General features: G+C 46.2%; 1 protein-coding gene across 1 annotated transcript in view; it reads left to right on the top strand.

The window, feature by feature from the left end:
• Window positions 1-13,372, top strand: part of cftr (CF transmembrane conductance regulator) — a 144,865-nt gene that overhangs the window by 90,776 nt on the left and 40,717 nt on the right. The window contains exon 16 of the mRNA XM_078568011.1: window positions 2,214-2,251. Within this exon, the coding sequence (XP_078424137.1) occupies window positions 2,214-2,251 (38 nt within the window). The remainder of the gene's footprint in view (window positions 1-2,213; window positions 2,252-13,372) is intronic.

The raw sequence follows: 13,372 nt of genomic DNA, 5'->3' as shown, positions 1-13,372 counted from the left end.
ACTGTCAGTAACACCCACTCTGGGGAGTTATTACAGTGCACCCCCTGAATGGTCTAGGCATTGGAAGCGCATCTTGAAAAGACCTGTGGTTCTCTCTACCATTGCCCTTGTGATGGTGTGGCTCCTGTTGCACCGCTAACTGCCTCTGTTCTTGGGTGGCAGAGAGGCGTCATGAGCCACCTTTTCAAGGGATGGGCCTTGTCACCCAGCAGCCATCCATCCAGGGGCTGGAGCACTGAGGAGCCCCGGCACCTGGGAGTGTCTCAGGATATAAGCATCATGTGAGCTGCCAGGGTACCTTGCACAGACTTGCAGAATCTGCATCCAGTGGTCACACACTATCTGCACGTTCATGGAGTGGAAGCCTTTCCTGTTGACGAAGGCACCAGCTCACCCGCTGGTGCCTTGATGGCCACATGTGTGCAGTCGATGGCACCCTGGATGTGGGGGATCCCAGCAATCACTGCAAAGTCTCTGGCTCGCTCAGCCTGGCTGGCCTCGTCCATATGGAAATGAATGAAAGTAAATGCAAACCTGAACAGAGCTTCTGTCACCAGCTTGTTGCAATTGTGGACAGCTGATTGGGACACTCCACACAGATCCCCCACTGAGCCCTGGAAAGAGCCAGAGGCGTAGAAGTTGAGGGTCACTGTCTTCTGCAGCCCCTTCTGCCTTGGACTATCTACTGGCCCTGCGCCCCTTGTGCCTGCGCCTCTCCTCGCACAGGTCACTCCCTTGGAAGCTGCACTGGGACACGTGGCCTCCTCTCCCTTCTGTCCCTTGCTTTCTCCTCAGAGGAGGTGCCTCTAGCAGAGACCACAATCCTCATTAACAGGGAAACGGAAGGGTGTCTGATATCTGGAAGGGTCCACATGGTCCAAATCTTCAGGGAGTCTGGAAGACACCAATGAGTCTAGAAATGACACATGGAAATGCTAAGAATGAAGCCCCGATCAGAGATTAAGCTGCCAAGTCTCAATACACCACCAGCAGCAAGTTATCTCCAAAACTCCTCTCCTCACATTGACGATGCTGCTGACCCTTCTTATCCTGCCTGTGGATGAGGTTTTACAAATTGTAGGCTGCCTGCTTGCCCTTTTTGCCTGTGCGATGAGCAAAAAAATCACACGGGCAATGTTAAATCGCCGTCAGTTGGGTTGTCAAGGGCCTTAACTGGCCTGTTAATTAATGGCAGGCACGGCTCCGACTGCCGCGTGTGCCCTCCAAGCGAAATATCGCACGAGTGCGCGATGACGTTGGGATACTCGCCCGACGTCATCACACATCATTTTACGCTCGAGCGGGTCAGGAGCGCACCCGCCCACTCAGCGAAAAATCCTGGCCAATGGGTTGAAAATCAAGCAGATTCTGCAGTGGGTGGGTGATCCGCTCTGCCAATTTAACATCCTGCTGGTGAAGTTAACAGTAACTCTCTCAGTACCTTTGGTCATTTCTTCTCACTTTTTTCCCTCTTCCTCAACCCCTTGTAAAATGCCTTGTGTTGCTTTGTTGCATCAAAGTTTGTTGTTGGTGTGGAGTGCATACGAGAAACACTCTAAAAAAGATAAGACAGAGAGCTTGAATACTTTCACACACATCCAAGCAGCTGTTTAAAAGTAACAATGGCAAACCCCATTTAGATACTTCCCTGATTTCACTAATTGATGTTGTATGATGTTGTATGAGGCTGGATCACTTCATATATCATGACTCCAGTGGTTGCTGGGGCCACTGAAGAATTATGAATGGGCCGGTCCTTGACACTTGTGCCACTTAACGAAAACAAATTTCTTAAAAGCCTCCCAATGGGCATTAGGTCCCTAATGTACATATTCAAGGAACCTCGCATCTGTTTGCATGCCTAATATATGGGTCCTATGAATCTAACAGTAGAACCAACAACTGCACAGACTGGACACAGGTCATTCAACAGCTAAACTGATATGCTTTGCACCTGAAATATTTGTGCCATGCATAAGAATTTCTACCCTGATGTCTGCAAATTTATTGAATTTTTTTTAAAGAGAATGTTCCCTTTATTATGAAGGTTAAGAGGTGTATTTTTACTGATAATTGCTGATATACATTAGCAGTGCAAAATTCAACAGGAGACAAAAGAGCTTTTTGTTTGTGGTTTACAAAGAAATTGTTTTGTGTTCTCTGATACAATATAATAAGATTTTAATATCACCATTTTCATTGTTTCTCTGAAGGTGGCTGCCTCTTTGATTGGACTTTGGATAGTCAATGGGTAAGTGGAAATGAAGCTTGCAATTTGGGGAACATAATTGTACCTGTGTATTGTTTAGTGATTACATGTTATCAGCACATGACTTGGATGCTGTATGGACCAGACTACTAAACAGAAGTTGCTAAGACTTTACCAGACTAATTGTTTAATACAATAGCATGTACTGTCAGAAACTATTTCCTCAGACCAATTTTTAATATTTTACTTGAGCTCCTTGTAATCATTAATGCAAACCTCTGCCCTAAAAGAGAAACATGGCCAGTATATATGAGTCATCTGATTCAAAGTGCATTCCAGGAAAGTGCAGCTGTTCACTCCAATCTTGAGAAATGTAAGTGAATTAAATGCTTTATGCATTGTTAATACACTTTATTATGTCAGTGGCATTCTCCAGTCTGTACAAGTTCTAGATTTCCTTTGTGCTGGTTTCACATAAGGCTTCTATATTAAAAAGGTTTTATGCAATGTTACACATGCAAGTTCAACAGGGAAAAATCACCTCTGGTTTATTGTTCACTCTTTAATGTTCCAGTCAATTTATATGATGACTTATTGTAATGAGTATGCTTCCTGTTTCTAATCACCTTTCAGCAATAAACACTAACTTCAGTTATTCTCAATCATTTACAATAGTTACAATTGCTGCCTTTGTTTTGGCTCCTTTTAACCCGGTTCATGTTTTCTAAGCTCTCCTGCAATTCTTCAGTTTAACAATATTCGCATATGCCATTGTGAAATCCCAATATTCCTGATTGCTGCTCTGTTTCCAGTAACTTTATTAATGAAGAAATGCATGCACTCAGACAGTACATTATTAAATGTTGCATCTTGTGTTGTTAGAATGCTGAGCCTTTCCCTTCTCAAGTGGACAATTTTTAATTGACAGCATTCATTGGATAGAATAAGATAAGTGACACTTCAAAAGCTAAAACCTTTCTTTCACCTAATTTTTACATTTGCCAGATTCGGAAGAATAAGTTTGAGTTTGACCTTTTAATAAGCTAGGTTCTATTGGTATCCAGTGGGTGTTACACACAACATGCATAGAAACAATTAATAACAAGTGTTCATGTTCATCAAGGCTGAGCCTTTTGAGCCCTTTTCTTTCAATTGACTTTTGGCACAACGGTTGTATATTTAGCGCAATCCAACAAGTGACTTCAAACAATTTCCCTTTTTTCCCCATTGGCAGTGATAGTGATTGCAAAAGTGGCCCCCCTGTAATCTCCAGACACAGATCAATTAAACATAAAATAAGTATATAGAATATTTCACTACTGGCAGTGTGATTCCAGACCTCCCAAGCTGTGAATGAATTATGAAGGTTTCTCTCATGAGTGAAAGAACAAGAACAATTTGTTCCATAGGATTGGGTTAAGAGTTAAAATGGTTCCGGAACACGGAATGCTTTGCTGCATCATCCTCGAAATGTGTGTGTAAAATGGCCTTGACCTGGCCTCTGGAGCTGTGTTATTTTTAAAAATAAAATGCTTTTTGCGAGATAAAACAGCTCTTGTGCTTTTCCAGGTATTTTTGTTTTTGTTTCGGATTTCCAGCATCCGCAGTTTTTTGCTTTTATCTTATGCTGATGTGTTTGCTTCACATAAAGCAGTCTTTTCATTTTCAATCCCTTTGGGCTGAATCCTAACTTGCTAAAGTGATTAGAGTCATGTCAGAGATTAAAATGGAAAAAATCTGGAACAGGAACTGAACCCATCCACTTCCCATTTCAGTGGAAGTGGGATGAAGAGTGGGCAACCATTCCGCTTGCAGGAAGCAGGTTGGACATTTAAATATTACAATGAGGCCTCATGCCTTCACTTTAACAGACATCTATTTATAGGAGGCCAGGTTTCGCAGGTTTCCAGAGGCCAGGCAGCTGAAAGAAGGTGAGAGGGGCTGAATCCATGAGGCTTGTGCCTTTACAGTACTGCTTGTAGAACAGGAGTGTTTCCTCCAGGCCCAACAGGCTGCTAGGAAACCTCCTCTTTCTGCTCCCATCCTCACCCATACGCCCCACTATAGGAACCTCTGTCAGAGATACAAGCACTTCTATCAAATTGAAATACACAGCCTGCACAATATTTTCATGTGACTTCATATACCGTAGATGTCAGTGTATAAGTCTTGAAGGCTTGGAAAAACCCATCCAAAAACAGGGTCAACTTATACACTGAGTACAAAGGTGTGGGTGGCCACCATTTTGAAATGTCATTGGCCTCTGATGCAAAGAGTATGTGTCTTAAACTCATGCAGGTCTTCGCAATACAGCCTGTATCGCCTGCTTGATCCCTTGCCCCCAGTTATAAGGTACTGGTAAGTAAAATATGTATTTGTGAGATGAAAATATTACTGACTACTTATGCGAATATAGCATGTTGTGCTCAAAAAGGGGGGTTGATTTATACACCGAGTATATGCAAACGCATGATTTTTGATGCCTGAAAAATGGCATCATCGTATACACTGGGTCGATTTATATGCCACAATTTACGGTATTCAGATTGCTCAGTTTACTGTAAAGCTTTATGTAAATTGTGTAGATTCTATTTTTAACACTCATTTCTAGACATAACAGCTCATTTTAATTAATATTTTTTCTAAATGACGGTAATCTCCCTCGACCGCCATTAGATCTCTCCTGGCCACCATTTGCAACCTGACTCTCATTGGACCACCATCGCACCCCTCCCTACTACTATCTGCATCCTGAGCAACATTTGCTCCCCACTCCAAACGTAACCAGAATGCCCAGAGCACCATGGGACCCCTCTTAGTCAGGAACTGCACACATAATGTGGAAACACTGCGCAATTGAACACCCTCAATTGGAAGCCCCCAGACTCTTACTGGAAACACACTTTCACCCTGCAATTCAGAAGCAAAAGAGATTGTGATGCACCAGGGCAGAAGGCAGAGTCTTGCTGCCCATTGTCCTGCATGGGATTGGAGGAACTAAGTCTAAGTGTAAATCACTATATTATGCTAATATGGCAACAGTGTCATCATTTAGACATTAATATCATTTTCTGGCCTTTACTCCAGAAATACATGTCATAATATCAGCTGCATCAACTCAGTATTTAAAGTTGCTGTTATGCACTTCTTAATACAAAGTCATTTGAAGAAGAATTTTCAAGCGTGCTTTCAAATTGCATTTTGTTGGAAAACTTTGTACCTGTAGGCTACACAGATGATTTCCAATGCTGACTGAACTGCCAAACATACATCTTGCATTTATATGGCAACTGAGGATAGATTGAGCTGCCCTTTCAGATAACCGGTTCCTACTTCTCCTCTCCCAAACCCTGCAACCACATCTTGCTCACTCATGCTCTATGTATCACACAGTGCACTCTCCTCAAGCTCACTCTTAAAGTAACCCAGCAGGATATAGCTGAACTGGTGCTTTTCAAAATTAAGAGTCAACATATACTGTGAGGTGCTGGCACTCTCCAACTCTATAAAGCATAATTCAGGGCGGAAACATCCCAGATTCGTACACAGTAGCGGGCCGGGAAAAGAATGTTTTACCCACCGGCCACAATGGCGGCTTTTCACGCCACATCCCACCTCATTAATCATGCATTCCCAGGAAACACGCCGTTTCGATGGCTGGTGGCCTCCGATTTGGCCGCCATGCCATCACCTCACTGCTTCCTCACACCGAACATATGAACATACGAACAAGGAGCAGGAGTAGGCCATTCAGCCCCTCGAGCCTGCTCCACCATTTAATAAAATCTGATCTGATAGTAACCTGAAATCTGCACCCCGCTTACCCCCGATAACCTATCACCCCCTTGCTTACCAAGAATCCATCTCTGCTGGGTGTCATATTTAAAGTGCAGCCACACACACACCTCTGAGTGCTTCCAGCCCAAGGCTGCTGCACAGAAGACATGGCCTCGAAAGGCAAGAAGACTGCACACCACCCACCCCCCCTCCGCCCCGAATTAGTGACATGTCCCTGGAACACCACTGATATGTCTTCCACCCCCGCTCTGAGAGGGCAGTAACATCACCAATCCACCTTAGGAAGCAGTGGTAGTGGTGGTTAGTGCTAACGCCCTCCAAAAAAGGACAGCCACCCAGTGCTGAAAAAGGATGACTGATCTCCGTTTACCAGGGTAAGTCACTCTTTTCATCACTCTCAACTCACACACTCACAAACCCATCACACATCCACAGGGAGCTCACTCACTGCCAGTTCAAGGGACATCACCATTCACTCTCTCACACACACACCTTCATTGTCCTCATCCCTTCCATGGCACCACTCATCACCCACACATGCCAGGCATACTTATCATCTGACCTGGCAGGTGTCTTGCTAACACTCTCTCCATCTGTCTTCATGCAGGACAAGCTGGCACACAACAAGAGGGAGAGGTCGCAGACTGGTGGAGGAATATCTAAAATCAAGGTCCTCACGGACTTTGAGAGTAGAGTCATACAGCTGGCCGGCCAAGACCTGGACCGGTCCTGTGCTGACAGTGAGGTTGGCGCTGCTCTTCCAAGCCAGGATCCAGCAGTGCAACTTCCATCAGACAACCATGCTGTGAGTGATATGTCTTAGTTTCACTAAGCACTAATTATCTCTCCTTGCTTTTGCAGGCACATCTGTGAAACAGTCGAGGGAGTCCACGACCCAGGGCCTCCAAACAAGCCCCAAAGGCACCTCGGAAGAAGAATCTGATGACACCCTAATTGAAGACCCATCACAGCGCTCAGCCACACCCTGCACCAGAGCAGAGACACACACCTCTGTGGGATCTAGTTCTAGAGTAGCTTCGGGGTCACAATCTAGTGAGCACCTCGCACTGTCTGATCCACAGCAGCTGGAGGCAGTGACTTTCCAGGTTTCTGGCACTCGGAAGACTCCTGGGGGCCAGAAACCTGTTGAGCCCGAGTCAGATGATGATCCTCTGGACTCAGTCATACCTTAGTTGCTGGATCTGCAAAGGCAAGCTCAGAAACATCAGGAAGCAATGTCCGCTGCACTCCTCAGATTGCAAAGCACGATGGAGGAGTCAGTCCACCTTTAGTCTCAGGTGATGGTGCCAGCATGCTAGTGCACCAAGGTCAACACTGGTTGGATGGCGGCTGCCATGGTGACCTTGGTCCAGGACATCGGTCCTGCACTGCTGCGCAGGCTGAACTCCATCACTGACGCCATAGTTGACCTCCAGCAATGCCAATGCAAGAGGGGCGCAGGGCAGCTTGATCTCACTCCAGCTACCCCTTCTCCACAAGGAGTCATCCAGGAGCCTTCAGGCACTCAGAGGGAGTAGAATCAGCAGGTGCACATCCCGGGGCTTTTCACCCAGGTGACACCGGGAGCTTCCGACCCATCTGAATCCCCTCTTCCTGTGAGCCCAGCAGCTGCAGCTCCACAGGCCTAGGAGGGAGTCACTGCCACACAGCAGGACCTTGAAAGCAGGCCAGGGCCCTCCAGGTCTTGGCCCTCCAGAGGACACTCACCAACGTCATCACAGACAGAGCATCACAGTCAGCAGGCTGCCTCCACCTCCGCTGTGGATGTCCGGGGAGCACCAAGACGTAGAGGAAAGGTTAGGAAGGTTAAGATGATGTAGTTGCACAGCCTGGGCATGGGTGTTAATCATTTATACATAATGTTCACTATTGTAAATAAACTCCCAAGAATGTCTCCTTGCGGATGACTCCTTGTTCTGATGAGCAGTATTCTTAACACTCAGATGTGAAACCTTTCTGCACAAGATAAAAGCAGGTGTCTCAGTCCAGGGCCTCTTCCCTGTGCTTTGTGCAGCCTTCAGACCAAAGTGATGGTCCGGCCTCACACTCCCTGGACACATTACTGATGCCTGCACCTTGATGGTGCTCGTCATTGCTGCCAGAATATAGTGGGCAGGTGCTACAGAATTCTGTCATTCTCTCTGTGTGCTCTCAGCACCTTTAAGGTGGGGCTGGGCCCCATCTCTTCAGCACCTGTGACCAGTGACGCTATGCCCCTGAAGGGGTCAGGTGCTGAAGGCTGACAAAGGATCAGGTGCATTGAAAGTTTCATGGCTGCATCTCTATGATATGACCCTGATCACAGAGCGTAAGCGAGCTGCCTTCAGCCAGACATGAGTCAAACATTCACAGAGGCTATGTGAAGATCTATGGAGTGTCCTAACTGCACGTCGTCATCATCTTCCATGAATCTAGCAGCTATGAGGGCCTCCCAAGCATGCATGCCTGCCTCGCCTGGTCAGTGCAATGGTCTCATGACCATCATTCTTTCCTTCAAGGACCTCCTCACCATTATTCCCATCGACGTCCTCCTCATCGGAGGAGACCTGCAGCTCCTCCATCTCCTCCTCAGCTAGCTCCTCTCCCTGTTGCAGCGCCAGGTTGTAAAGAAGGCAGCAGGTGACGACGATGTGTGACACCCTCTGTGGACTATGTTGCAGGGCTCCACCAGACCGGTCCAGGCACCGGAACCTCATCTTCAGAATCTTGATGGTTTGCTCCACAAAGGTGCGAGTCACAGCATGAGTCGTAGGCCATCACACAGGTGTCATCAGCCACGTCCTCTGTGGATAGCCCTTGTCCCTGAGTAGCCATCCCTGCAGCTTCTGTGGGCCCTGGAACATCAGGGGTCTGAGACCAACTGAGAATGTAGGAGTCTTGGACACTCTCTGGGAACCATGCGCAGACTTGCGGGATACGTTTGTGGTGGTTGCACACCAGCTGAACATTCAGTGAGTGGAAACCCTCGTGGTTGTCATAAGTTGACCGCTTGTTGCCATGGAGATCTGAGCACCACATAAATGCAGTTGATGACCCCCTGCACCTGTGGGAAACCTGAAATCTGGGCAAGTCTGGATGCTTTGGCATCCTGGCTTTCCTGGTTCCAGGTGAAATGCACACTAAGTTGTGTGCCTTCGCAAAGATGGCATCCCTGACCTCATGGATGCATTTGTGGGTGGAGGCTTGCAATATCTCACAGATGTCATCTGTGGAGCCCTGAAAGGAGCCTCTGGCATAAAAATTGAGTGTCACTGTCACTTTCATGGCCACTGGCAGTGGATGCCCTCCATGCCCCTGTGGCACCAACAGGTGCAGCAGGTGGCAGATGTGACCGACCAGTTCCCTGGACATACACAGTCTTCTGTGACACTGGTTCTTGGTCATCTGCAGGAAGAAAGGCAGCGTCTATAGACCCTGGTTCTAGCTAGGCCCCGACCAGTGACGCCTTGCTGTGGCTTTTCAGCATGTGTATGGGAGCCCCAGCCGTCCCTTCTTCCTGAGGGTGCTGTTCTCTGCCCAGCCAGACACCTCCGTCACTCTCTTCTCCTTCGTCTCCACTCTCTATAAGCCATGATGCATACAGCTATGTCACCAGGCTCCATGCTACTGATGTACTCCTCCTGCAAGATGAAAGAGAGAGAGACATATGGGTTAGCATGGGTGTTCTAAGAACCTCTCTTGGTTAAGTCTGAAGGCCCCTTAATGCATCCCAGAGAGTGCTGTCCACCACTTGGATGGCCAAAGTTTGGTGTGCTGTATGGCTGCCCGACACCCCAACCAACTCTGCCCGACTCCACCTGACTGTTTGGCGGCAGCTTTGCCCATTGGACTGCATGCTGTGCTCTCAGCTCAGGTGCAGGCATTCTCCTAACCCACACTGCAAGGCTGCACTGTTAGCTTGAACCAGGGGAGAGACTGGTCCAAACCTGAATGATGACATTGTATAGGGCTGCGAGCACCTCCACCAGTGACTGCTCTACCCCCAGCTTTAGCAAGGAGATTGTACAACGTGTGCAGGTGTCCAACTGTTCTGCAGTCCACTAAAACACTCATTAGTTTGCAGTCTGTGCCCGAGGGGTGAAAAGCTCTGGAGCTTTTGGTGGAACTTTCAGTCCTCTGCGTTGCTTGAGTGGACAGGTAAGCTAGAGGCCCAACTCCAAGCACATCAATATGGCTGTGCCTGAACTGTGTTAGCTGTGGAGGAATGGTCACTTTATACAAGGTTCCCCTAATGTGTGGCTGCTTCCTCCACCCCCACGTGCTTATGCTCTACCATCAACCGCAGTGCAGCCCTTGTCTCCCCCCACCCTGTAACTCACCTCAACTGCAGGGCAGCCCTTGCCCTGGCACCGCACTGTCAGCTAGCCAGGAAATAGTGACTTGCCTGTGCCTTCGCCTGAATGTCTGGCACCTCAACCTTGAAGTCCAACAGGTGACCATCGCGGGCACTGCGCAACATTACCGTGCACTCACCTCTGAGTTCCCGTCAAAGTGCAGCTCGCCAGGTGCACACCTTATGCTGTTGTGAAACATGTTGGTTTGCAATCACACTAAGGTGCTTGGATGATCCAGCATGGAGGGGGAATGATTCTCGTGAGCTGGGCTTATAATGATATGCAGGTGTATTACAATGAAGTTCCTGATGGCAGGAAATGCAGACCACAATTGATGGGCAGAGCAGACAATTGCAAATTGGTTTCATGACGTTGTGAAACCAATGTTTCTCCTTTCACCCCCCCCCCTCCATATTGCCCGCCCATGCCTACCGTGACGCCTGACTGCAGTGGGCAAGGAACATTCTGCCCTTAGCTTCACATAGAAACAGAAAAGAAGAACGCATGTTACGAAGAATGTCCTTAGCTCAATGGTAGCATTCCAAATGGCATTGAGTCCCACGGCCCATCCCAGGACCGGAGCACATAAACTCAATAACAATGACTACATTTCAAAAATACTACATTGTCTGTGAATCAGTTTTGGATATCCTGAGGTTGTGAAAGATCCTATGCAAAGGCAAGTTCTTTTTTTCGATGATCTCTTGATGTCAACTCTTGAGATATAGTTTTTCATTAAATGATTAACATCAAATTGATTAAACAGCATATGGTTTTGTAGTAACTTGAGATGTAATATACCTTTAAGACAAGTATTGTACTGTAAGGTCACATGATCTTATTGTCCAATAGCAGAGTAGCACGGGCAACCTCTATGTGAGAGAGTCTTGAGTTAGTCACTGATGAGTGAAGACAGAGTTTTATGTTGTGAGCACACAAGTATAGTTGTAGAGTTAGATTGTAAATAAACAGCATGTGTTCATTCTAACAACAATCTCCGGATGTTCTCTGTCTCTGTACCGACTCAGTCACCCTGAATAAATCATACATCCCGATCCTTTAGCCCCTACAAACCAAGGATACTGGGTTCAACAAACGGACAATGAAAGTAAAAGCATGAAAAATAACGAAAAACAAGGTAAAAAGTGAGAGAGAAAAACAAATGAAACCAGAACAACTGAAATCCAGGCCATACCTCACACAATAGTTGTAAGTTAAAGAAAATTTCCTTCTGAGCATCAAATTAATTCCTAAGAGATACTGCAATTTGGAAGAGTAGAGCCATTCGATCCAACCTCGGACAACTGGTCTCACTATGTTGAACACCTCGTGTTCTTCTTCTAGGCGAACGACACTAGGGGAGGAGAAAAGGCGCACGATCCTTCTGTCCACGTGTGGAAGTAAGACATACGGGCTGATTCGAAACCTGTTGGTGCCCAGTGCCCCAGACTCCAAAGGTTTGGTGATTTAATGAACCTCATAAGAAATCATTACCAGCCCAAGCCGTCAGTGACCATACAAAGGTTTAAATTCAACTCAAGAATCAGAGCTGCAGGGGAGACAGTTGCTTCTTATGTAGCGAGTCTGAAGCAATTAAGTGAATATTGAGAGTTCGGTACTCTAATCAATGATATGCTTAGGGATCGGTTGATGTGCGACATAAATGAAAATGCTATCCAGAGGAGATTGTTGGCCGAAACAAATCTAGATTTTCTGAAAGCGCTGGAAATCGCTCTGGCAATGGAAGGTGCAGTGTGAGACTCAGAAGCCATTTGAGGAGCGCAAAATGGTGCTGTCCTCTATGCTGGGCGGGGAGCTTCAACCAAAAAGAGCCTGAAAGTGCAGAGCTTTGTTCCAAAGCAGGAAGCAGCCACTGATGGCAGACAAATTAAAAAGGGAATCTCAGCAGCAAAAGCATAGCATCGTGGTAACGGAGATGGAAGTAGAGAGCCCTGTAATGAAACACAATTTTAAAAGATTGAATGTTTCTTCTGCCATCGACATGGACACCTCATGAGACATTGTAAAGATGGAATCAGGCAGACTGTCAGACAGAGGCAAAAATCCAATGAGATAGACAGCATTGAAAAGCCTGCAGTAATTGATGCTGATATCTGTTCGCTGTATAATTTAAAGGCAGGAAGAACATAGCATATCTATGTAACCATGAGAGTGAATGAGAAGCCTATCAGACTGGAGGTGGATACTGGTGCAGCTACTGTGATGAACGGAGAGCATACTCTTCAATACTTGAATCATGGAGAACGTAAGCTGAATTTAGAAGAAACTGTAGAACAGCTAAAGACTTATTCAGGAGAAAGCATACAAATCAAGGGCGTATGTAAAGTCTCAGTAAATTATGAAGGTCAAACAGTAAGATTACCCTTGATGGTAGCAGCACGCAAGGGACCTAGTCTTCTCGGATGAAACTAGCTGAAAGAAATTAAATTGGAATGAAATGAAATCTTCCAACTAAGAAGTAATGGAATTTCACAGCTACTACAGAAATATGCCTCAGTTTTCAGGGAAGAACTTGGAAAAATTGAAGGTCTGTAAGCAAAAATTCATGTAGCTACCAAGGCAACACCAAGATTCATGAAGGCAAGACCAGTACCTTATGCAATGCGGGATAAGGTAGAAGCAGAACTGGAAAGATTAGAAAAACTGGGGGTGATACAACCAGTACAATTTCAGGGTGGGCAGCTCCAATTGTACCTGTTCTCAAATCTAACCAAAGCATTAGAATATGCGGGAACTATAAATTAACAGTCAATCAAGTTGCAAAATAAGATAGACACCCCATACCTAAAATTGAAGATTTATACACTAACTTTGTAGATGGAAAGGCTAACACGAAGTTAGATTTGAGTCATGCCTACCAGCAATTGGAATTAGAGCAGACATCCTGAAAGTTTATCAACATAAATACACATAAGGGATTTTATCAATACACCCGTTTACCATTTGGCATATCTTCTGCTTGCGCCATATTCCAAAGAACCATGGAAAG

Source organism: Cetorhinus maximus, chromosome 22 (assembly GCF_964194155.1).
Source record: "Cetorhinus maximus chromosome 22, sCetMax3.hap1.1, whole genome shotgun sequence".
Lineage (NCBI taxonomy): Eukaryota > Metazoa > Chordata > Chondrichthyes > Lamniformes > Cetorhinidae > Cetorhinus > Cetorhinus maximus.
This window is presented reverse-complemented; position numbering and strand designations above follow the sequence as displayed.